Source organism: Xyrauchen texanus, chromosome 6 (genome assembly GCF_025860055.1).
Source record: "Xyrauchen texanus isolate HMW12.3.18 chromosome 6, RBS_HiC_50CHRs, whole genome shotgun sequence".
Taxonomy (NCBI): domain Eukaryota; kingdom Metazoa; phylum Chordata; class Actinopteri; order Cypriniformes; family Catostomidae; genus Xyrauchen; species Xyrauchen texanus.
In genome coordinates this window covers 9,194,702-9,220,554 of record NC_068281.1, presented here as the reverse complement: position 1 = coordinate 9,220,554, position 25,853 = coordinate 9,194,702, and the positions used below count along the sequence as shown (strand labels likewise).

Here is a 25,853-nt window from a genome sequence, read left to right as displayed (position 1 = left end):
TGTATCCAGTATTTTTATGACCACGCCAGGAAGCTCCCTTAGGTGTCACTCTAGTCCATTTGTCACGCCAAAGTCTTTCTAGCAAAACAGTACACTGTCGGCCATCTTCGGAACACTCTCGGGAGGCTAATTCCAGTCATGCCAGTGCAGCTCCTATCTACTTGAATGAAGAAAGACCGAAATCACAAAAACGGTTGGTTAAGATTACGATCAAAGAACATATTTCAAATCAGCAATAAAATCTGACAATACTGGTATCATACTTTTTGATTCTCTACCTCATATTTCACAAAAAAACCGCAATTTTTCTGGCTTGTATCGCTAATGCGCATGCGCCTTCTAGATGTTGATTGACAGTTGATGTCTGTATCTAAAAGGTGATTGGTTCATTCTACATCCGTTGACCGCTGGGCTCTCATAGCTCCTTGATGGAGCGTTCCTATATCGCCCAATAATTTTAATAGAAGTAACCCATCTCTGCCAAATACTCTCTGGTCACGCTTTCCTTTTCCCCTGATCTGTCCAGAGATCTACGTTGTTTTTCAGCGTTCTACAGTTACAGAAAAAAAATTAGATATATATATATATATATATATATATATATATATATATATATATATATATATATATATATATTGCCAGCCTTAAAATATCATCATAGACGCTAATACTCTCTACTAAAATACTTGTAGCATACACATTTATTATCATTCTCAATCTAAATAATATAATTCCATTGGTTTGATTAAATAACATCCATATGTGTATTATGACAACAATATTATGCGGCTTTGCACATTTCATAGACTGTTCACGTTTGCCATGAACGTCGCCATAAAATTCCACTCTCTGTTTTGACGGTTGAAAAAGTGTTGCATATTCAGTGTAAACATACTACTCGCACTACTTACACTTCAAAATGACGTAAAATAGTGCAGAAGTGTGCTGTTTGGAACGCAATGTCTTCATCCATTTTTCCGAACTTCTCCGCTGTTCGAGTTTTTGTTTGTAAACAACAAACGGCCACATGGAAAGTCGCGCGCTAAGAACAAGGGGATATGATGTTTTTTGGTTGGCTTGAAGCGGCTTGAAGTGCTGTGATTGCTGATCTATAAAACTACATTTCCCATATACATGCCGCTGAACAGCTGACAGGACAACTGCGCTCGGCGGAAGGCAAAGCTGCGTGTGCGCTCTTTGTGTCAAAGCACGGGGAGAGTGACTATGAGACGGACGTTAACAAAGAAAACTTTACACTGTAAGCACAAGTGCTCACTGTTATGGACCTCTTCTTCATACAAGGATGTTTCATCGCCTTAACGTTTGAGGAAGTTTAACTGTTGATACTTTTTTATGTTTTCCAGAAAGTTGGCCTCCTAGGGATAAGGTGAGGATTTTTTTATATATATAACTTTTATTTTTTTTAACACATCTTAAATAATCGAGATCAGCACATTTGTGTAGTTTTATAAACACTTTTTAAATGCATATGAAGTATCCAGATATGTCGTTATTGTAATATTTCAATATACGTCTAAGACAGAAAACGTTGCCTGAGAAACCATACATCAATCCATAAAAAGATGTTCATTTAGAGTCACATTGTTGCTTTTAAAAGGCTCCACAATTTTAAACGGTGTTCAATGTTGTATTTGTTCTGATACTTGGTAGTCGTTCTCAAGGCTCCAGATAAAATCTGCTTGTGTGCGCAGAACTTGTTTTTTTATTATTTGAGAAAGCATTTTTGGTCGTCAGGTTGGGTATTTTTGGGATATATAATGTAGGTAGCAGTCTTCAGAATCTGCAACGTACTCTCAGTTCTCAAATATTTTTTGGGAGTCTTTCAATGTGTTTTAAAGCCTTTTTAAAAAGAGTCTGAATCACTGATCTAAATATAAAATTACACAATTGAGTTTAGTGCTATGACGTCATTATTTCACTCCGCATGGGGCATGTTTTGCTTTGGAAGAAATATTGAGCAACCATCTTCGTTCTTTCAAATCTAGCCCACTTCCAAAACAAAACAAACCTGAATGACTTTCTTTTAAAAGGTCGCGCAAACTCCGTCTCTCTCTCTCTCTCTCTCTCTCTCTCACGACGTTTTTACTATTCTCCAATAACCTTCTCTCAGATATTTCTGAACTCAGTGCCTTGAGCAGATTTCGATGACGATTGTGCAATAGTTTGCCTTTCATCATATATCACTTGGGCTGGACACATGTGACAGACCATTTTTTATAACACAAATGTTCTTTTCGTAACAAAAGCAGCTACTTTAAATTGACATGAAATCATGGTTTTATTTAGCATTATTCATCAGTCATAATCTTTCATAAAAAAATAAAGTAATAACATGCTCCACCTCTGAAATAACTTTTAAGCTGAGCTTTTAGGCCACACAGGTGGGGAACATTTTAAACAGAGCATAAGGTCTATTTGGACAATGTTTTAGGTTGTTGTATATAATTCAGCCTTTCTAAAGTGTTCTGTGCAGTAATTTAATGCCGGTTAATGTAAAAAAGGTTATGCAAATAATAGCAAAACATACAACAGCTGTGAGCAGCAATCATGGGGCCAAGCACCGAAATGGCCTAAAGGCCTATTTGACCCAAAAAAAGGATAATAGTCACTCCAAGCAGGATTCAAAAACCTCTACTTTACCGATCTCCAGTCCAGTGCACAATACACTTTACCACATGGCCTAACAGTCACCAAAGGAAGATACCAAGGATAGGGAGAACAACAAATTTAAAATGTTGTTGTTGTTACAGCTAAGTGGTTATGAATTGTATCAGGAATAATTAGGTGAAGTACAACTTGCATGTAGTAAGCCAGATGTGAAGACCCTAAGGTGAACAAAAGTATAAAAAAATAAAAATAAAACATCCTCTGTGGGATTCGAACACCCTACCTTCTGGTTGTAGTCCAAAACTGTACAGACTCTGTGTCACTCAGTTGACATCTCAACTATGGCAAATAGACATGCCAAGTTTAGAGTCAGCACACAAAATTGTTTGTTATCTTTTGAACTACATGTGATGTTATCTCCACACTGCTCAGGAAATGATGTCGATGACGCATACCAATATTATATTAAATATGACTTAATGAAAAAAGATCCTGAACGTTTAAATAGATTTCTTGACCCATAGGTGGCACTGTCACCAAACTCAGCAAGCACCCTCCGATCATGGTCTAAATCCAATAGTATCCAGCTGCAGACCCGCAGCACCACCAGTTTCAGAACCCCAGCGCCAGAACCTGAAGTGAGGGGCGGAGCTTACGTTCTAAACCGAGTAGCGCCACCTAACGTTTTGGAGAGTACTTTGCTTTTATTACAAACTAAACATCATACTTTATACATATGTTATAATGATACATTAAGGTACAGTACAATAAGCATTTTAAAACATTGAGCTTTTATAAATGTATATAGTTATCCATTTCATTGTATTATGAGCGTTACTTCCTGATCATGATGGTGAAAAATAATGCTTGAAACTTATGGGCATTTTATATAAAATATACTTTATTTCACAAGAACATGTGCGCATGCATTTTTCTTTATGTAAAATAAAACATTTCAAAAAAATAAAAAAGTGAGAAAATTCAGCATCATTTTAAAAGAAACAATAAAAATATATACAACAAATGACCAATTCACCCGTAGGCCCATTTTATCATGACAATCCTGTATAAATTAAACTTAAAATGTATCAAATGAGGAATTCACTCTCAGGCCCATTTTGTCCTTACATTCTTGCAAAAATAACTCCATGTCATCCCTGAACACAAAATGAAATAGAAAGGGCTCTCTGGAAGCTTCTGACTGTTCCAGGAGATTGTTGCGGTCCTTTTCCTTGTCGTCTTCATTCATTCGAATGAAAAGAGGCTCTTCCACTGGACCCCTGAGCAGATGGCTGTTGGAATGGAGCCATTTCACAGCTTCTTTCATGTGCCGGATTATTGGGAGCTCCTTCATTACAGAATATTAAAAGAAAATGTGACTTTATAAATGTGACATATAAATGTATTATATGTTAAGAGATTATATATACATATATATATATATATACACACACTGCCTCACTGCTGCTAAGCGTAGTTTGTTCTTCACATGGAAGGGACTCTTGTAGGGTTTCTGCACTGGAATATATACATCTGGTTAATTTAAAATTGATCAGAAGAGGGTGCAAATGTAACGGTGGGCTGGAGTAAATGTCCAGTATCTACCTTTCAGAGAAAACCCCAAAGTTCTCCAGAAGAATAAGAGCCCACCATCTCCGTATGTTTGGAAAGTCGCACTGGAAGACAAAAATAGAGAAATCTTGATATTTCAACTGCTACAAGATCATAAAGGTCAATTACTTGAACTGGTAATTACTTACAGATGTAAAAATCAAAGGGTGCTCCCAAGACAAGATGTAGAGCATACTGGAAAACAGCAAAAATTAAGGAACATTATCTCTGTAAACGTCAAATTAAAAAAATTCTTCCTTGTTCTGTATTTAACAACTTTATAAAATTAAAATAAAAACACCACCACACCAATCATTGGTTTAATTATATCAAAACAATGTCTCACCATCTACATGAAGACTCCATAGTCTACACCACCTATCTGTTTGGGGATATCCTAAAAAAAAAAAAGCATGATTTTATTAAGGGTTTGACACTTCAGCAGTCCCAACTTTAGCAGACTTCTTTATTACCTTGTTTTTCAGTAGCACCCATGTGCCAGGTGCAATTTTGGCTGTCATCTTACTGCAACAAACATACAAAAATAATAAAACAGATTTGTTAATATGAAGTTACATTGTGCAGCACACAGTTTGAAGCTCTGAATCCATGCAAAAACACAGTCAACAGTATTTGGGTCTTTCTTGTAAAAACTGTCACAGCATGCAAAATCAGAACATCATGAAAGTAGCCATGCATATCATAATGCATATAACAGAGGAACGTGGAACAAACACTTTAACACCTTCACAAGATGTCTTCAAAACGTCACCGCAAGGCCCATTTACAACACGCAAAAATGTATCGAACCATCCGTACAATTTTTTTTTAATACAATAAAGTATGACAACATATTCAAGCTTCAATAAGATGATAAAGTTATGCACAAATTAAATATTTAGCAAACGCTGAACTTAATATATGCGATAATGTTTCACCACATGATGTCAAAAACGTTAGACAATTCACCATGCTCTCCGCCATGCTTGTCTCATTGTCAATAACTCCGCCCCTCACTTTTAGGTTCTGGCGCTGGGGTTCTGAAACTGGTGGTGCTGCGGGTCTGCAGCTGGATATATCTCTCTAAAATTAAGCATATCAAGTTTTGTTTCAATAAACCAAAGCATTGCCGAGATACAGCCTTGCATCCTGTTTAATGCAAACATAGTTTGTTTTACATTGGGCTAACTTTGGAATGGCAGAACAAATCAAAATTCTGTTTGGTCGTTTCTCTGCGGCTTGGTCTGAAGGTTCTCTGAGCCAATTTTTGGTCTAATCGGACATAGTTTGTAGGATGTGAAAAGAAAAAAATCAAATGTCACAAATCAAGATGGTGGCTGGCCACTCTAATTTGGCCATTACAATCATCACAAGGAGAGAAATTAGATAACATTCCCCCCCAGGCCAAACAGTTCAAAAGTCATGTGCAAAAGAAAAGTGAATTTTTTTTTTAACTGGTGGTGGCTCTATAAAGTTTGGCAAAGAGAGCCTCAAACTTGGTCAGGGGGTTTGTTTTTTCTCCCCATTTTCTCCCCAATTTGGAATGCCCAATTCCCAATGCGCTCTTAAGTCCTCACTGTGGCGTAGTGACTCTCCTCAATCCAGGTGGTGGAGGACGAATCTCAGTTGCCTCTGTGTCTGAGTCCATCAACCCGCGCATCTTATCACATGGCTTGTTGCATTTACATTTATATTTATGCATTTGGCAGACACTTTTATCCAAAGCGACTTGTAGTGCATGGACAATCCCCCGGAGCAACCTGGAGTTAAGTGCCTTGCTCAAGGACACAATTGTGGTGGCTGTGTTATGTGCTTTAGCCCACTATGCCACCACCACTTTGTGGCTTGTTGAGCGTGTTACCTCAGAGACATGTGTCTAATCCAACTCCCCACGTACCCCACAAAGAGTGAACTACATTATAGCGACCACGAGGTTATCCCATGTGACTCTACCCTCCCTAGCAACTGGGCCAATTTTGTTGCTTAGGAGACCTGGCTGGAGTCACTCAGCACACCCTGGATTCGAACTTGCGACTCCAGGTGTGGTAGTCAGTGTCTTTACTCGCTGAGCTACCCAGGCCTGGTCAGGGGGCTTATTATACACACGGTTCATAGGGTTGCCATAGACACCCATTGGGGAGGAAGATTAATAAAAAAAGCATCTTGGGTGCTTGGCCCCTAAAAAATATATATTAAGAAAATAAAGTGATGCCATTGGGAAATCTGGGATGATGCATTAACTTATATGGTTTGTAAATGCCATTTCATGTTGACTTCAGATCTAAGGAACACTGCAATACATGTAAGAAAATATTCAAGACATCAATAATACATGGCAGGGTAGTCAATCCTACTTCAGGTCCACCTTTCCTCAGGTAGGTGGACCTCCAGGAGTAAGACTGAATATAAAGATAAATGGTGTGTGTTGATTTTAACTGCTGTTCCTCTACAGGTGTTGATAGTTGCTGATTGTTTTTCTGCAGGCAGGGATTGTTAGTTGGTGAAGGGTTCCTTTCAGACAAAGTCATGGTGCTAATTTTGGGTCGGCGTGCCAATCATGAAAACTCTGGTGGTGTGCCAGAATCCCCTGCAATCAAACGGAAAGTCTTGGAGATGGAGTCCAAGAACCTGAGTGACGTGTACAACTTTTCTTCCGGTTCTTCTCATGCTGAGAGTGTACTACAAGTCTTCAATGAGTTCCGTGACAGTCGTCTGTTTACGGATGTGATCATCAGTGTTCAGGGTCGTGAGTTCCCATGTCACCGCGCTGTGCTGTCAGCTTGCAGCAGCTACTTTCATGCCATGTTCTGCAACGACCACCGGGAGAGCCGCGAGATGCTGGTGGAGATCAATGGCATCCAGGCGGATGCCATGGACACTTTCCTGCAGTTTGTTTACACCGGTCTTGCCTGCATCACCACGCACAACGTCCAGTTTCTATTCGAGACATCTAGCCTCTTCCAGATCGTCACTCTGCGAGATGCTTGCGCAAAATTCCTAGAGGAGCAGCTGGACCCCTGCAACTGCCTTGGAATCCAGCGCTTTGCAGATGCACATTCTCTCAAACAGCTGGCCAGTCATTGCCGTGGCTTTGCCCTGCAGAATTTTCCAGAAGTGGCGCAGCACGAGGAGTTTCTCGACTTGTGCAAAGACGAACTGGAGGGATACATAGCTAGTGATGAGCTGTCCATTTCCCGGGAGGAAGTAGTGTTCGAGGCAGTGATGCGTTGGGTCTACCACAGTGTGGAGGTCCGCAGGCCCATGCTCAAAGACTTGTTACAACATGTTCGACTGCCTCTCCTGCATCCAAACTACTTTGTTCAGACGGTGAGTGGCATATTCAAATAGGGTTGAGTGGGTCTGAATGGAAGGTGCCTTTCAAACAGAAGAATTCAGATAATTCTGATCATTTTTAAACAGTTTTGCTGTGATGCTTCGAGTATGATCCAATTATGAATTCAGCCTTAATTAATGTCCTCAAGTAAAAACAAACCCCACCATGGGTACAAAATGTATTGGAAGCAGAGGTCAGTCCTGCTTCTGGAGATCTGACCTCCTGCAGAGTTTAGCATGAACCCTAACAAACATATATATGGTACAGTTTGCGTAGCACCAACCCCCTAGGGGGGCACAAAAAGAGTCCACCGACTGCCCTTCCTTGCATGCTATATGCTATTGAAGGACCCGATAGCAGTCGTGGAACACTCTTCCCATCAGACGTTTGCTATGGCAACCCCACTCTGCGTAGGGGTGCTGTTTGAACAGCACTGACCTTGCACATGTAAACCAGCTAATCATGGTGGGTCAAAGATTTTCTTATAAGGGGGTAGATTGTGACTTATGGGTCTGTATTACTTGAAAAAGTGTAATTGAAAACTTTGATCAAGTGCCCCTTTAAGCCAGTCTTAAAAAAATAACTTGACATCACTTAAACATTTTCAAATTTTAATGACATTTGGTTATCATTATTGGTGACCTTTTAGGTAGGGTAAATACAAAAATTACATGCAGGTGTGTTAGATGGAAGTCAACTCCTTTGGAAGGTATATCTCAGGTTTTAGTAGAATTGTGAAAAAAGTTAAAGCAAAAAGATGATGGTAAAAAAACATAATATTTCTGTTGCAGGTGGAAGGTGATCAACTGATCCAGAATGCTCCAGAATGTTACCAGCTGCTGCATGAAGCACGTCGCTACCACGTACTTGGGAATGAGATGATGTCACCACGTACCAGACCCCGCAGGTACAATCTAGTTTCTGACCAGAAATTGGTAAATTAAATTACAAATCACAAAGCTCCAAATCCAAAGAAGCATCTTCTTAGCAACATAATCAGTACTGCTCATTAAATCGTTTTTTCTCCCTCTGAGCTGCTAAAATGACATAAATGTCACTGATAAATTGAAACCACAGACAACATTACAGATGACTGGCTGGATAATCACTGGCTTTGATTGTAGATTGAGTGTGTGGTCCGTGTAGAACATTTTCTGATTCTTGTCTGCTTTTTATAATGAAGATGAGACATAAGACAGGTTAGGTTTTTGCCTGTCAGATGATTAAATTGGCGAAAAAAAATGCCATAGGCTTCCATTGATAGAGGGACCCAAACCATATTTTCCTGGTCAATGCTATTTTGCGTTTGTCTATTTTAATAGTTTATTTTTCATTAAAAATATATTATCAGCATTACAGTTTGAGTGAAAAATGTGTGCAAAACCTGCATGTGAAAAATCTTGCATATGAAATTTCACAGAGCATCTTGTGAAAGTGCTTTAATGAAGGTAAACCTGTCCTTAGGTACAAAATTAGTTGTCACTGTTAATATCACAAATTTGCTTATTTAATTACTAATCACGAAATTGTGTGGAATCTTAAATATTTCTTATATATCTCATACATTTTTCAAAATCACAGAGTGTTAATCATTAGCACGCAAGCAACGGTGAGAGAGGAGCAGGCTATTTTATTTATATGACGTTTTTCGCACCTGACCTGCATTCCAATCTACATCTTTGATGTAATCCCTCCTCATGACAGCATGTTTTCATCAGCTGAATGGGAATGTGATGCCGTGTTCACACATTCTCCATGAGTGTGGCGTGAGTGAGTCGCGTGCGGCACGTGAGTGTGGTGGTCGCGTTGGACATTCACATTGGCCTCGTCTCTTCCACAAGAAACAGCAGCGCCTCTGCGCAGAATATAAAGTTATCTATGGGGTCCTACGCCAAATATTTTCTTAAATAAAGTCATAATAAGCTGAGGTTATTGGTGCTTCAACTACAACAGTGGGCAGTCACGTGTACTTCATCTTTATCAGCACACTTGGTTGTGATTAGTTCATGTTGTGTCTATACTGTATACACATTATGGCAAAAGGTCTGGCAGTTTATTAATTCTTTCTTTTATTAAGTTATTTTATTTGGTTTACTTGCTTGCAGACATAGAAATTGTAGTGTACTATAGGTTCGGTTTAAATAATATTGATTTGCTTTTCTGTCTTTTCTATATTATCCTGATTATTTTAGTGTTGTACAGTACTGCCCCCAGAGCCACTGAGTCCAGCATGAGCCGCATGGCAAAAATAGACTCAATGCCAAAACTATATGCTTACTGCCACGTCTGGGATGCGTCACCTCACGACTCACGCTTGCTGTGTAAATGGTGTCATCTGTTAATATGGGCACTGAAACGAAAATGTTGTGTTAACACATCCTCCGTGAGCACCCGACTGTGCATGCTAGCCATTCACACATCACAAGCCGACCAATTATTTAGCTCTTTTCATTGAATCGCACCTGCAAAATCCTAAAATTTTATTTCCAGGTTTAATTATATTTTCAATAGATAATTCTTTTAATGTAATTTAGAATGTGTCCATGGTTTAAGGATTGTGTTCCTGTATGCTGGGTTGGAAATCTCAAGGATTAATAGTGGTGTTTTCCTTATTACATCACATGTATTTCTGAAAGCAAAAAGAAACTAATGAAACACGTAGTACAGGTCATCCGCGCAGCTTCACCGAAGAAAAGTGTGAGTTTACTCTCGTGATTTATCAAATGCGCTGCCGGGATTATCTGCCTGACAAGATGTGCTACCTAGGTTTTTAGCTCATTTCATGCTATTGTAGTACATAACGACAGGTTCTCCCATCCTGACATGTGCTACCCATGTTTTAACTTTACATAATCAATGTTTTTACTGCTGGTAGCATGTCCTGAGCAGGTAGCACAGATTGTCAGAACACCGGCTCGTGATGCATGCATGGCTTGCATGGGAGATAGATTTAAACTTGGTATTGGAGGAGAAAGTGTGGGCTAGGATTAAAAAAAAAAAAATTTAAGTCTACATCTAGAGATATAAGGGTGCACCTTATGCAATTCAAGATATTTCATAGATTCTATTGGACCCCCTCTAGATTGTATAGGCTTGGTCTTAAAGACACATCCACCTGCTGGTGATGCCAATCAGAAGATGGAGACACAACCCATGTTTTTTGTGGGTGTGTTAAGATCCAAGAATTTTGGTTGAAAGTTCTCAACCAGAGTGACCATCACACATACAACCAGTTGTATTTGTGACGTTTTGGGCACTCACATTTTACTTTGTCCCAGACTCTGTATTTTGGGTATTTTGGGTGATGGGGCGGTCATAAATTTGGAGGATAATCGTATAAGAAATTGGGTTCTGACCAGGATGTTGGATGGAGTGGCCTAATTTTTGGAGTGGTTTGTAGAAATGGATAGGGTGGCTGCTTTCGAGGAGGTGGCAAGTAGAAGGCTGGGGTTGTGGGACTTATTTGATAGGAAATGGGTAATTATTTGGTATTTTTGAGGGACTCTTGGAGAGGGGTTGTGGAGCATGTAGTTTAGTTTAATTATGTATGTGTGTTTAATTTATTTTCTTATGTTTTGTTTTTTGGGTTGTGTGTGTGAGTGAGTGTTACTATGTGGAACCACAGGGGTGTTCATTGGGGGTGGGGGGTTGTTGAATGGGGATGGATATTAGTGGGGTTTGAATGTGAAATGTTGATCGTTGTATATGTGTTGGGTTTTTCTTTGTTGTGTGTGTATATATGAATCAATAAAACATTTGAATAACAAAAAAGAAAATGCCTAAATGTAGTTTGGTTTTGGCTCTACACATAGGACTCGTAATGGGTACAAAGGTAATTTACAAATTGTACTTTTATTTAGAGACCATTTTAGTTTGAGACAGTATCATTTTGAAGGGGGCATCAGAATTGGGAAATGACTGTTTAGCAGCAGCATATTTGAAGTAGAAGGTGATATGTCATTAGGTCTGTAAATTTGTATTTTAAGACTGTATATTTATTGGAGCCAACTATGTATTTAGAGGCAGTATCCTAATATGGAGTCCGTATCTTTATTTTGGAGATTTTATCTACATTAAGACACAGTATATGTATTTGTGAGGTGGCTATATCTGTATTTAGACTTGGTATGTGAATATGGCATCTGGATCTGTGTTTAGAGGCAGTGTCTATATTTGGAGTCAGAATTTTGTTGCTTTCATTAGGAGGTGAAAGTGTATGTGCATGTTCTCTGAATTCTGATTCACAAGCTCTCGATTCATTTCTGATTTGATTAAATTCTGATTATTTTGTGTACATCTCAGTTATATGTAAATTTTTGCTTGTATTTGAAATAAATTCTCTCTCCACCAATACTGTAAATTATGCCAGGAACCTTCTAACATGGTACATTATGAAAATAGTTTTCTTATTAACAATTGTTATTGACTCATGTGTACAAAAAACAGAATAAACTATATATAACCGGAATAAACTTTAACCCCAATTATTTCCCACTCCCCAACCCCACCCTATCCCTCAACAAACATCCCTGTGGTCAAAGCCCAAATTACACAATGCACACATAAACAAACAAACAAACAAAAAAATATTTTAGAAAATACAAAATATAAATATCAACAAACATAGTGAAAAGAAAGAATTCCACAATTTTGTCTCTATCCACCTGGTCCTCACTGAGAGCCTTCCAGAATGGACAAATACCTGTCCCATTTCTTACCATACACATCCAAGCTGCTTATACGACATCTTTTCAAATGCAGTTTTCCAATTCGGTGAACCACTCTTGAAATAAGGAAGCACCAGCTGACTTGCATCCTCTAAGAATTATCTGTCTGCCAAACATTACACTAGTTTGAACCCAGCTTTTTGTATATTTGTCACCTACTTTAATAACAGCCCCATCAGCCAATGTACATAGTCTGGGGTAGAATTTGAGTGTCTATGACCGCACAGATAAAATCCTGGACAGAATTCTTGAATCTTAGAGCAAGCCACAGAGCATTGGCCATGTCTCCTTCCTCCAACTGACATCACCAGCAGGTAGGTGTCTTTTAAATCAAACCTAAATAATCTAGAGGGAGTCCAGTTATGGTCTTTTCAGACATTAAGACCCCTTTTTAGTGCGTAAATATGTGTGACTTTAATTTTAAAAGGAAGCGCTACAGGCCTTTTGTCAACACATCTACACTGTGATACAGTACATGTGTGTCCCTGTGCAGAAGTGAGTGTGTGCTGATCAGTCTCTGTGACCAGTACAGGACACATCAGAACCAGTATCCTTGCATCCATAGACATGGTTTTAACTTTCTTTTTTTTTTTTTTAATTGTCCCACTCCCCATCCTACAATACCAAGTTCAAATCTCTTTCCCATAACCTCTTTAAGAGCTGTTAAGTCCCACTCACAAAGACACTGAATCGACAAGGAATAATACACTGATGCTTCATGCCCCTTCCAAAGTCTTTGAGCACCATATAGAGAGTGTCTGCAGCTTTAGGGGGTTGTGTACTACACCCAAAAATGGTACAAATAGATACTGCAACTGTAAATACACGAAAAATTTAAACCTAGAAATCCCAAATTTCTGTGTTATATTTTGAAATAAAGCTCCATTTTCATAAATGTCACCAAGTGTAGCAACACCCCTCTCCATCCGTTCTTTCCAGCAAAAGGGGGGCTTTTTAATACACAATTTGGGGTTCAGCCATATGCTTGAGAACATTATGAAAATATGAATAAACAATATTACCAAAAAGGCTCAAACTATGTAATTAAACTGGTATTAATATAACTGGTGCAATAATCAACACAAATAAAACTGAAGTAAAAGTAAAATCAATAGCGAGATCTTAAGAATTGATATATGAACTGCTCAAATTAAGATCACAATTAATCAGAAAATCAGTATTTTTCCCAGCCCTAATGTTTGGCGATTGATTAACGTCCAATATCAACTTGTTCGATATAATTTGCTATCATTAAAAATTTGTGTTATGTATTTATCAGCATTATATTGTACATCAGCCACCCAGCTCTCTAGATATTGGTATCGACCATTACAAAATCACCATGATATTGGTTAAAGGAATATTCTGGTTACAAGTTAAGCTCAATTTGTGGCATAATGTTGATTACAAAAAAAAAATTATTTCAACTCGTCTGTCCTTTTTCTTTAAAAAAAAGCAAAAATCAAGGTAACAGTGAGGCACTTACAATGGAAGTAAATGGGGCCACATTTTGGAGGGTAAATACAGAAATGTGAAGCTTATAATTTTTAACATTAATTATTCTCTTAAAACTTGTGCGCTAGAGCTGTAAAGATGTTTAAATCTTAGATTTGACGAACAAAATGAATGTTTATTTGATGTCTGTTCCTAGAGATCACATTAATTCTCCTATGAATCATGGCTGAAGTCCACTTTACCTTGTCTGTGGAACCCATTGTTCAACCACAGTCTGATGGTGTCACCTTTTTATCTTACCAGTGCAAAGCCCATACTTATCTGATGATTTTGTATTTCCTCTCTCTCTTTGCCACCAGGTCGACTGGTTTCTCTGAGGTCATTGTGGTAGTAGGGGGGTGTGAGAGAGTGGGAGGATTTAATCTACCCTACACAGAGTGTTATGATCCTGTGACTGGAGAATGGACATCTCTTGCTAAACACCCCGAGTACACCAAGTCCGAATATGCAGTCTGTGCCCTCCGCAACGACATCCTTGTGTCAGGTGAGCTCCTTATGCGCCTCTAAATGGGTCCCATCTTTGTATTTTCTGCAATTATGTTTACCCAAAAATGAGAATTCTGTCATTACTCACTCACCATCATGTTGTTCTAAACTTCTATGACTTGCTTTCTTCTGTGGAATGTGAATGTTAGGTGATTATGTTGGCCTCAGTCACTGTTCACTTATATTGCATCTTTTTTATTTTTCATACAGTGAAAGTGAATGGTGACTGAGGCATCATTATGCCTAAAAAATTCCTTTATCTTCCATGAAAGACCAAAAGTTTGTAAAGGCATGAGTGTGACTAAACGATGAATCATGGGTGAACTATCCATTTAAAATAAGTAAAACTGATAAAACTAATGTTCCATGTCCTCATTTTAACATGTGTGGTTTGACACTATGTCCTACCCAGGCACAATGCAGCAAAGCAACAAGAAATAAATCTCCATGTTAATCCTGAAGGAATATGTTTTGATGGTCATTAGGTTTTCTATTACTGTTCTGTTGTGCTTAGCAGACCCATGCAGACCCATGCAAATATTGTTGTTCCAAAATCCCCATAGTTGGATGTGATTTTGTCATGCCACGCAGCATTTTCGTTTTCATGGAGGACAAAACATCTACTTGGCGCCAGAAATTCAGAACGTCTCGCCTGTTTACATGGTGATACATGCTGTCCTTTTTTTGGCTGTGGTGTGTCCTGTACTGGTCACAGAGGCTGATCAGCACACACACACAAACACACACACACACACACTTTTCTGCACAGGGACACACATGTACTGTATCACAGTGTAGATGTGTTGACTCAGGCCTGAAGCGCTTCCTTATTTATGCTCTAAAGAGGAGACTTAACGTTTGCCAAGACCATAAATCAAATCTTTCAAAAAGTTAATTTATGACTCCTGCTGACAGGAGTATTTAAATGCATTTGGATCCAAAGTCTGAGACCACTAGTTGAAAATGCTTCTTCTATTCAGCATTTTTCTAATTTAATACAAAATTATCATTACAAATTATGATCAGAATAATCATTTGAGTGACAAGGTGAATCGAATAATGTACATGAATTTTAGAAAGCCTTGGTTATTTTGGTATGTCCCTATTTTGCTTTACTGACCGCATGCTCTCAAGTTGGCATCCAAATTTTTTTTAGCAAAACTTAATGATCCATGTTATCCAGCATGATTTGAGAATATTCCAAAGAGCATCTAATGTGCTTCAGAGGAAGACAGTAAATCTGACCTTTTGTACAATGTAGTCAACATGGTCAATGTCACAAATTTGCTTATTTGTTTAGTGACCTAAAGCTATAGTGTATCTGTATACTGTATCTTAAATACAGTAGTTCTTATTCATTTTACGTCATAATATTTATTCATTAAAAATCTTCAGAATCCAAAAAATTGCTTATTTCCAGTTAACTGTATGTTAGACTTTTGTACCCCATTGTAGTGTTGTTTATAACCAGATATTGGCTTTGAAATAGACTCCATATTTATACTTGTTCAAACTAGTATAATTGTTCATATTTCTGTGTGCTTTGTTTGGAGTTTTAACCATTTTAACTGTTTTAATTGTCTTTATCTCATACACATTTTAGGTCACCTTTGATAAGACCACTTATGTATAAACTGTGCAAAAGACTGTTCTATCTTACCATAAAGAGAATGATTCAGAACTTTACTTTCTCAAAACTTTCATTCCTTGGCTTCACTGGTTTTGTTTTAAATTCATTTTTCAGCTGAGCTTCAACTAAACGATAAGTTCCATATCATGTTTGGATGAGTTTGACAAATGAGTCCAGTTTTCATTTCTGTGGTGGGTTTAGGGCTTTAAACCAAATGCCTTTTTCATGAGGAAATAGCTGGAACAGCTGGTTATGATTTGAGGAAAACCAGAAACAACAACTGCCTCTGTGACCAGCCAGAGCATCTAGGGAGGGTTCACGCTGGCAAGCACTTATGCCCATTGGCCAAAAGTTAAGAACATTTAAACTCTAACTGACTAAGAGCTGGGCAAGTGGCATCTTGAGGGTTTCACAACAGTTACAGGAACGTCACATAAAAAGTGTTTGGCTGCAAATGTTGACAAGAGACCCAAAGGTTACCAGCCATATTATGCTGGTCATGTACTTGTGAAGTTTCCATGATTACAATTTTTTAGTCGACATTCATAAAGATTTATGTACTTAAATTTGTCACACATGCTTTTTGTTTTAATATGGTAAACAAACAAGCTTTGTGCCATAAAGCGGAACTCTGAATTGTGTTATTCTTTTTCTTTGTCCAGAGCTAATTTTTAGCACATGGAAACATGTAGTAAAGCGTGTGTGTTTGTGTGTGTCCATTTTCTATTAATTGAGCTGTAAGAAAAATGTAATCCCACCTTTTGAGTGCAGGTTCTGTGCGTGCTAGATCATGATATTTTACCTGGATTTGAAGGAGATCCTAAAACTTGGTCCTAACCAGATGCGACAATGATGTTTCCAGTGTGACGTAATTTGTTTTTGTCCTCAATGATAGCAAACTGCATAGCAAAGTGACAGAATTACAGCCAATCAGAACATATTTTATGTTAATAAAGAGCTGTATGTGGCAGCATTTTGGACCAAAATATTTCACTAGGGTTGTGGCTAACCAATGACAGTCACAAGTGCCGATATAATTAAATTTGATATTTAATATGCAGCTTAATGAAGCTTAATATTGGACCAATAATATTAATTCTGGTGCTTGTATGATGTGGTTTAAGACTTTAATTTATAAGAATTTATCAACAGTTCCTGCCCAGGTCAATGGATTTGAAAGAGATATGTGCAGCAATGTTAAGAAATTCTCCACATGCCTTACAGTCAAGAGAAACCATAAATCATTTTGCCTGTTTCGTACATGATCCATAAAAGAGAGACCTTCTGTGTTACAACTTGACTTTTTGAATGAACGTCTAGTAATCAGACGTTTCCTGGTCACAGTAGACATAACATACAACAGGTTTTTTGCAGCAAAGTTCATCATGTTGATGATATAGAGGCTTAAGAAAATCATCTATCAACTATGATATGCACGTGTTATAGGGATAAGCACCAATGTATTATACCATCAGACTCCATTTACTTTACCCTTGTGCCACTGAAACATTTAGAGGCTATCCAGCGATGATTCAGCACTGCAGCCCCTATAGTACATGTCTAACAATGCCCCTGCTTATGAGTAGCTTCACTGTTCACCTGTAGGTTTTGCATCCGTTCTTAAAGAGTGTTTGTTTTAAACAGGCTCAGTGACAATACGTTAACTGTTGGCTGGAAACAGACTCCTTCATAAATATTGTTTTGGCTGGTCTTCAGTCTCGGTGAATGAGGTCTCATGGTCTTTGACGGGATATTTATGAGAGAACAGTGAACTAAAAGCCCTGGAGACAGGCTTTATTATATTTACTCTAGATCAGAGGACAAAGCAAGCACATCCCCTTTAATTAGACAGAGATTTGACTCCAGTTTTGTTTACATGGCTGTTGCTGAACTACTCTGCTAATGGAGTTTGTGAGTGCTGTAGTTCTTGTTTTGGCACTTCTCCTTCCTCACAAAAGTTCTTCTTTTGCTTTTTCTCATTGAGTTTCCCTTTTTTCAAATCCCAACTGTAATTTGTGTTTTTGGCCAGAAGAAATTCTATGCAAGTAGGCAAAGGCAGACAAATGATTGGCCAACACATTTCAAGCAGTGCTGCTGTGCATGCTTAACATGTATTCTTGCGTTACTCAAAGGGGAAATACTGACTGTTTACATGAACACCAGAAAGCGGCTTATTGCGAGAAAATGTGTTATTGCGAGAAAACCGCATTCCAGTTTACATGCACAGTTTACATAATTTTTTACTCGAGTATACATTAAAGGAGGAAGGAGCTTTCTCCACAGCAATGTACTTTACCCATGACTCTTGTGTAAATAACATAAGACGTCTCTGTTGCTTCGCTTTATTTAATATATTCCAGAGTTGTTGCTGTGTTTGATTCCTTCACTTTCTATTATGACCTGCAGCTGAATTGCACTGCAATAGTGGGGTCTCCCTCAATGTAAAACTCTAGGATTTCCCCAATGTAGAAGCGCATAAGCAAACGTGTTTGTTTTAAATCCAATGTTTGAATGTGACGTCTCCTCCACTCCCGATGCATTGTGGGATAGGAAAGGGTTCAACCAATCCACACTTTGGATTCCCACCAGAATTAGTAGGTCATCTGGGCATTTCTCGCTTACTGTCTTATGAATACCATGGATTCTGACATAGTACTCCACTGGCATACTGTTTTGGCATACTATATAGGGAAGTATGGTTATTTGGATGCAGGCATTGACATAAGTAATTCAGACCTTTTGCTCTGACACGTGAAATTTAGCTCAGGTGCATCCTATTTCTCTGGATCATCTTTGATATGTGTCTACACTTTGATTGGAATCCACCTGTGGCAAATTCAATTGATTGGACATGATTTGGAAATGCATATCAGAGCAAAAACCAAGCTATGAGTTCAAAGGAACTGCCTGCAGAGCTCAGAGACAGGATTGTTCAAGGCACAGATCTGGGGAAGGCTAAAAAAAAACTGGGCAATCGGGGGGAGAACGGCATTGGTAATTGAGGTGACCAAAAACCCGATGGTCACTCTGGTTGAGTTCCAGAGATCAGGTGTGGAGATGGGAAAAACTTGCAGGACAGCCATCACTGCAACACTCCACTGATCTGGGCTTTATGGCAGAGTGGCCAGATGGAAGGCTCTCCTCAGTGCAAGACACATGAAAGCCTGATTGGAATTTGTAAAAAAAAATATATATATAAATAAAAAGCACCTAAAAGAATCTCAGACTGTGAGACACAATATTTTCTACTCTGATGGAATGAAGATTGAACTGTTTGGCCTCAATTCCAAGCAACATGTCTGGAAGAAACCAGGCACCACTCATCATCTGAACAATACTATCCCAACGGTGAAGTATGGTGGGGGTAGCATCATGCTGTGGGGTGTTTTTCTTCGGCGGGGAATGGTCAGGGTTGAACAAAGCAAAATACAAAGATATACTTAATGAAAACCTGGTCCAGAGCACTCAGGACCATTGACTTGGCTGAAGGTTTAACTTTCAACAGGACAGTAACCTAAGCACACAGCCAAGACAATGCAAGAGTGGCTTAGGGACAACTCTGTGATGTCTTTCAGTGGCCCAGCCAGAGCCCAGGCTTAAACCCAGTCAAACATGTCTGGAGAGGCCTGAAAATGGCTGTCTACCGACAGTCCCATCCATCCTGACAGAGCTTGAGAGGATCTGCAGAGAAGAATGGCAGAAAATCCCCAAATCCAGGTGTGCAAAGCTTGTTGCATCATACACAAAGACTGTAATCACTGCCAAAGGTGCTTCAACTAAGTACTGAGTTAAGGGTCTGAATACTTATTTCAGTTTTTTCTGTTTAATACATTTGCAAAGTTATCAAAAATCTGGTTTTTGCTTTGTCATTATTGGGTATGGAGTGTAGCTTGATGTTAAAAAAAAATTATTTAAAGTATTTTAGCATAAGGCTGCAGCATAAAATGTGATGCACTGTAACAAGAATCTCATCAACGTGTTACTGTCATGACAGTTGTCGACCTATAACTGTCCTGATGCCTGAGATAACTGTCCTTGGAGAATACTTCTACCTTAGAGAAGTTTCAACATAATCACACAGGAAATCGACATAATTATACAGAATTTTACGGTACCCTGAAATGAACCTCATTGTGAAAGTTACTGAAAATGTTTTTACTAGGGTTGTCAGTAGATACAAATTTTTAAAAATAGCTGCACAGCAGGCTTGTAAGAATATACAAAGACACGTGAAGTCCCTTCAGCATTCGTTTTATAAGAGGTTCTTTCTCCAGCACTTGATTGTTGGCACAGACTTGCTGTTATGTGTTTGTTTTTAGTGTGTATATAAGTGTAATGTCCCCACTAAACACATTGCAAAGGCCCCCAAAGCTTGTTGCACGAGCAGCTTCACGAGACATGGGCTCTTGTCCAATGGAAACCAGGAAGTAATCGCATTCTCCTAATCGATGAGCATGATTCGTGGTTTCATTTTACCTCTATGATTTAACTTTTACTCCACTGATGGCTAGGGTTATGTTTAGGGTTTGGGTTAGGGTGTAGTGTCAAAATAATATACATTCCTCCTGACTGTATTACATCATTTACAACTAATAATCTCACTTTTGGTGCCACTTTATGGACATTTTACCCAAAATCTGGAGCTCACACATGCCCATAAATTCAATAACACTTCCAGCTTAGGCAATTAGGGGCAGTGGCTCAAACTTTGGTGTGCACAGACCGATTTCAGTCTTTCGACCTACTGTTGGTGAATTCACAGTGAGATCAGTCTGTACCTTTAAAGTACTCGCGGCAAATCTGAGAATGCAATATGGACTTGTATTGTGCTATAAATTGGCGTTTGAAACATTTTGGAATGCTTCAAGCTTGCATAGCTAGAAGTGTTTGCATTTAGTGTGCTTGCATAGACCGTTTTGGGTCTTAATGTTTTACATTCTGCAGAATGGCACTCTATGAGAAAGTAATGGCCTCATGTGCTATTTGAATGGTTCTGGGACCATTATTATCAATGTCTGAAAACAGAATTAAAGTGAAGCGGGCTCATGCCGGGTGTTTGCCGTGCATATCTATGTAGGAGAACATGAGGGGTAATCAGAGCTTATCTTGAAGCTGCCGCTAAGGTGATAACTGGCCAGTTGGCTGATATGTGAAACAGCAAAGAATATAGCAGCATCTGCAGGTGTAGGTAAACATAGCCATCAACAAGGAAGGACGTTCAGATCAGAGGGAGCATTTCTGTTCAACAGACACAGCTGTGATGCCTGAAGCACTGTAGTTTGTGTAATTACAGACATGGTGTTGTTTGCAACTGTGATCTAATAAGCTGTTGAATGGTTTGCTAAGTTTAAAGACCACAGGAAATAGAAATTATCTGACCCAGATAAGGCATGCCCTCTCTATACATTTTCTAACAAAACCCCAGATCAAAGCCAAATCGGTGTGTCTGCTAGTACAGTCGGCAACGTTCCTGAAGTATAAGCATTTCAGCAATGTGATCTGAGCCAGTCTTGAGCTGTCACAGATGCTGCAATATTTTCAAGCATGTTTGATATCATCCCCATATAAACTTGAAGTGTGAGTGAACTGCTCCAGCCAACCACATCTTCTGCATATTTGTACAGGAATGGAAAGCCACAGTTTGATCATAATTGTGTTTTATTGTAATATACTTACAAGCAATTTTTTTACAAATAAATATATGGTCTGGGCACTCCACTTGATGTTTTATTTACCTCCAACTCAGACATCCTGCCCACGTCGCCCCAATCAATGTTTCTGCCATATTTTAATTATTCATCTCTTCTTTTGTTATTCAGACATAATTAGTACACAAACAACTGCTGGACAGCATGCTAATCATAAACATTTAGTTCTGCAAAAGCCTTGTGTTGGCCAGGGATGCATCTTGGCCGCTGCTGTGTAGTATGTGCGCTGCTACAACAAGCAGACAACAGATGAAAAGAAACCTTGTTGTGTAATGTGAGGAGTACAGCGACTCATGTAGTATGAGCACGACTTATGTGATAAATTGCCCTGGTCTTATTGCACAAGATTAATGATTTTCTATTGTCTCAAAGAAATCAAAATATAACACCTTTCTATACCTCTAAAATTACTTTCCTTCTCTGTTGATGAAACCAAGGCCACTATGGGCAGGAGAAAAATATTTACCTATAATGTCAGCTTTCTTTTCACAATCCAATTAACTCCTGATGGATAAAATCGAGTCCTGTCTTCCTGGGCCTGCGGCAGGTGAGAGGGGAAGGTGGGCCGGCCTCTAGCCTGTCGGCCGCAACGCGTACTGTCCTCCTCGGCGACGCATCTAAATGCGCAGGGAGTCCGTACCCTCCCCGCTCTCCTCCTGGGCCTGCGAGGATGCCACTGTGTGCACACAATAGAAGCCATGTCCCCGAGAAGAGGCGCTCTGTGTTTATTTGGCAGCAGTAATGAGGCTAAACACAAATCAGGTGTGCCTCATTCCCCCGCTGCACAAATGTAGCTTATTAATTATGCGCCTCTTTTTGCCCAACTCCCATCGTGAGCCTGGCTGAGGATGGTCCTCAGAGGCGGGGCGAGGATGACAAGACGGACGGGTCGGTCGTTTCGCCACAATCATATACAACTTGTACCATGAGATAAATGTGATCCATGATCACATGCTCACATAAATCACTGCTACTAGATTGTTTGTTTGGCTTGTGTGCCTGCTCTTTCTGATATTAATATTAATGTTGTTGTGGTTGTTATTTACAGGTGGACGCATCAACAGCAGTTACGTGTGGATGTATAACTCACAACTCAACCTCTGGATCAAAGTGGCATCTCTCAATAAGGGTCGTTGGAGACACAAGATGACTGTCCTGCTAGGGAAGGTGAGAGAGGCTCTTGATTAAAAGTGGCGTGCCTATGTGTGTGAGTTTCCATTTCCAGCTCAGTCACTTCCCACTTCCTGAAGCAGTTGCACGCTTCCTCTACTGCAATGTGACATCATACAGTATGGAGAAAATAACAAACATGAAATGGGTAACTGTTTTTCTTTCTGAAAATTTAGTTAAATTAGATTTATTTAATAAATAAAAATAAATTGATCAATTGTCACACATTATACATACATTTCTGCATATACATGGTGAAATTATTTATTTTTCACATATCCCAGCTAAGGTCAGAGTGCAGGGTCAGCCATGATACGGCGCCCCTGGAGCCAGATAGGTTCAAGGGCCTTGCTCAAGGGCCCAACAGTGGTGTCTTGGTGGTGTTGTGGCTTGAACCCCTGACCTTCTGGTCAGTAACCCAGAGCCTTAACCGCTGAGCCACCACTGCCCTATTTGAACATCCTTTTTACAAATTCATTGTTTAGCAGTCTCATAGGACACATGGAATCTTTTCCTGCAGGAATCAGCAGAAATTTCAACAGCTGTCATCAACAAAATTCTTTCACCCATACCCCGTACCACTTGTTTGTTATTAACAGTGCTTGTAAGAGACATTGTATTGAAATCTCTTTCTCTTCTTTTCTCATTCTTCTCTTTTTCCTCCTCCTCTTCTGCCTTCTTTCTCCTCATCTTTTCCTCTTTCTCTTCCTCCTTTTTCTTCTCCTCTTGCTTCTCATTCTTCTCCTTCTTTTTTCTCCTCCTTCACTATCTCGCTCTTCTTTCTCCTCCTCCCCCTGCTTCACCTTTTCACTCTCCTCTGTCTTCTGCTGTTTTTCCTCCTAGTCATCCTCCTACTTTTTCCCTTCCTCCTTCACCACCTCCTTTTTTTCCTGCTAATTTTATTATCATTCTCTTCCTCCATGTTCTCTTTTTCTACTACTATTACTAGTTTTGCCTTCTACTACTTTTTCTTTATCTCCTTATTTTTCTTTTTGTATTTCACATTTCCCTCTGCTTCTCCTCCTTTTCCTTCCCCCTCCTCCTTTTCTTTTTCCTGCTACTTTTACTTCTCGTTCTTCATCTTCTCCTCCATTTCTTCCCCTCCCTATTTCTCCTTCTCCTATGTCCTTTTTGACTTCTACTCCTCCTTCCTCTCCTTGTTTTCTCATCTCATCTCATCTCCTCTCCTTTCCCTCACTCCTCTCGTTGTTCTTCTTTCTCTTCCTTCCTCTTTTCCTTCTTCCTTCTGCTTCTCCTCTTCCTTTTTTTTTCCTCATTCTCTTCTACTTCTCATTGCCCTCCATTTATTTCTTCTCCATCTTTTTTCATCCTCCTCTTTTGCCCCCTATTCCTCTTTCTCATCCCACTTATTTTATTTTAATTCTCCTCCGTTTCCTTCTCACCCTCCTCCTTTGTCTGCTGCTTCTTTTCTTTCTCCTTTCTTTTTCTTCTCCTTTTACTTCTCATTCTTTTCTTTGTCCTTCCCTTACTACTTGTCCTTCTTTTTACTCCTCATTCTCTTCCTTTTTCTCCTATTCGTTATTCTCCTTTTCACTCTTCTCTCCACAGTTTTCTGCAAATAATTACACTTTGTGCGTAACAAACTCCATTTAAACTTGTTTTGTAGTTCAGTTCAAGACCCACGCTGAGTGTCATGAGTGTCATGACAACAGCAAAGCGATGCTCAATTGCTTATAAACAGAAACAAAACCTAACCTTTAGCTCTAGCAAAATCAAAACCGTTCTTACTTGTAAGGGTGTAGTACTCAACTCAGCTCTGTTTAACACATTTAAATCAACTCAGCAGAATATTCATTTTCAGATACCATTTGGCAACAGTTGTAATCAGTTGTGTTGTTTAATGTTTGTGGTGTTGCCGTTTGGCTGATTATTTTCAGAAATTAGCCTCTCCATAGCAGTGTGTTGGTGTTTAGTATGCCCAATCATGCTCTACTTTCTCTTTTAACATGTATATGAGTATTAGCAGTCCAGAAATGCTGTAATTACAATAATACATTTTTGGGTCTTGTGTGTGCGTTTCCAAATTTTATCTGTGAAAAATATGCTTCTCTGGGTGTTTGTAGATGTTTATGCAGCACATGTGCTTAATTACAGATTCAGGGGGGTAAAACATCCTCCCAGATTGGATGTAATAGATTTTTTTCTTTTAGACACGAACACTTGTCCTTAGAGACAGTTCTTGGAAAATAGTTACTTCTTTCTTTTCCTGTGCTTGTGTGTGTGCGTGTGTTAGTGCCCAGTGCCCATCCTCCTTGGGTATTTACAAACTTATTTTTGGCTTTCAGGATGTTTGCAGTTCTTTAGAAAGCAGTTATGAAATTAGTTTCCATTTATTTTACATGCATTTCACTCCGATTTCTTTCGGATTTTCCACTTTTACCATTAAAGTTCTTTTCTTTTTTTCTGGTACATCTATTTTGGTTCTACTTTTGTTTATTGTAACACATTGATTTTCAAATATTGATATCTTGTTTGCACACCAGATCATTATGTTTGGCCCCTTGTAGGTCAGTGTTTACTTTCTGAAGAAAGGTCCTCAAAGTTTCCAGATAAGCTTCTGTCGTGTTTTGCTAAAAATATGATCAAAGATTTCATGATAAAAACATCTAACTTTAGATTTCAAAGAATCTGTATGTTATCTGATTGGGTCTGTGGGTCATTTCAAGGGGTCAAATGTGCAGAAAAAGAAAATTGTAATTTCCTCACCATTATGTTGTTCCAACCTTATGGATTTCTTCCTTAACCTATACTTTTTGAGAGGGCACCAGTGGCAGTCCTGGCTCATTTGATGGCCTGAGCGAGATGAGACATGACCAGAGGAAAAAAAAAAATTGGGGGGGGATCAAACAAGTTAAAGTGCCTGTAACAATTCAAACGTCTGTCACGGTCTCCTCTCCTTAAATACTCCCGCCGCCCTTAACTGGAACGCAAGACCGGTGTAGCACACATGTGGACCTCATTCACCGCTTATCTTCCTGGCCTCACTCTGCCCAGAAGCCGCTCGGCCCCACCCTGCACACCAC

The 25,853-nt window shown here is 39.1% G+C and overlaps 1 protein-coding gene across 2 annotated transcripts in view; it reads left to right on the top strand.

Annotated features, from left to right (window-relative positions):
* Nucleotides 1-1,175: 1,175 nt before the first annotated feature.
* The window catches only part of LOC127645447 (kelch-like protein 24), a 43,408-nt gene continuing 18,730 nt past the window's right edge, over nucleotides 1,176-25,853 (top strand). The window contains exons 1-6 of one of the 2 annotated variants that reach the window (XM_052129069.1): nucleotides 1,176-1,258; nucleotides 1,365-1,387; nucleotides 6,723-7,566; nucleotides 8,365-8,480; nucleotides 14,115-14,299; nucleotides 22,688-22,806. In XM_052129069.1, the coding sequence (XP_051985029.1) occupies nucleotides 6,766-7,566; nucleotides 8,365-8,480; nucleotides 14,115-14,299; nucleotides 22,688-22,806 (1,221 nt within the window). In that variant the 5' untranslated portion in view covers nucleotides 1,176-1,258; nucleotides 1,365-1,387; nucleotides 6,723-6,765. Of the gene's footprint in view, nucleotides 1,388-6,722; nucleotides 7,567-8,364; nucleotides 8,481-14,114; nucleotides 14,300-22,687; nucleotides 22,807-25,853 lie in introns of both variants that reach the window. The other variant, XM_052129068.1, reaches the window with a different exon arrangement.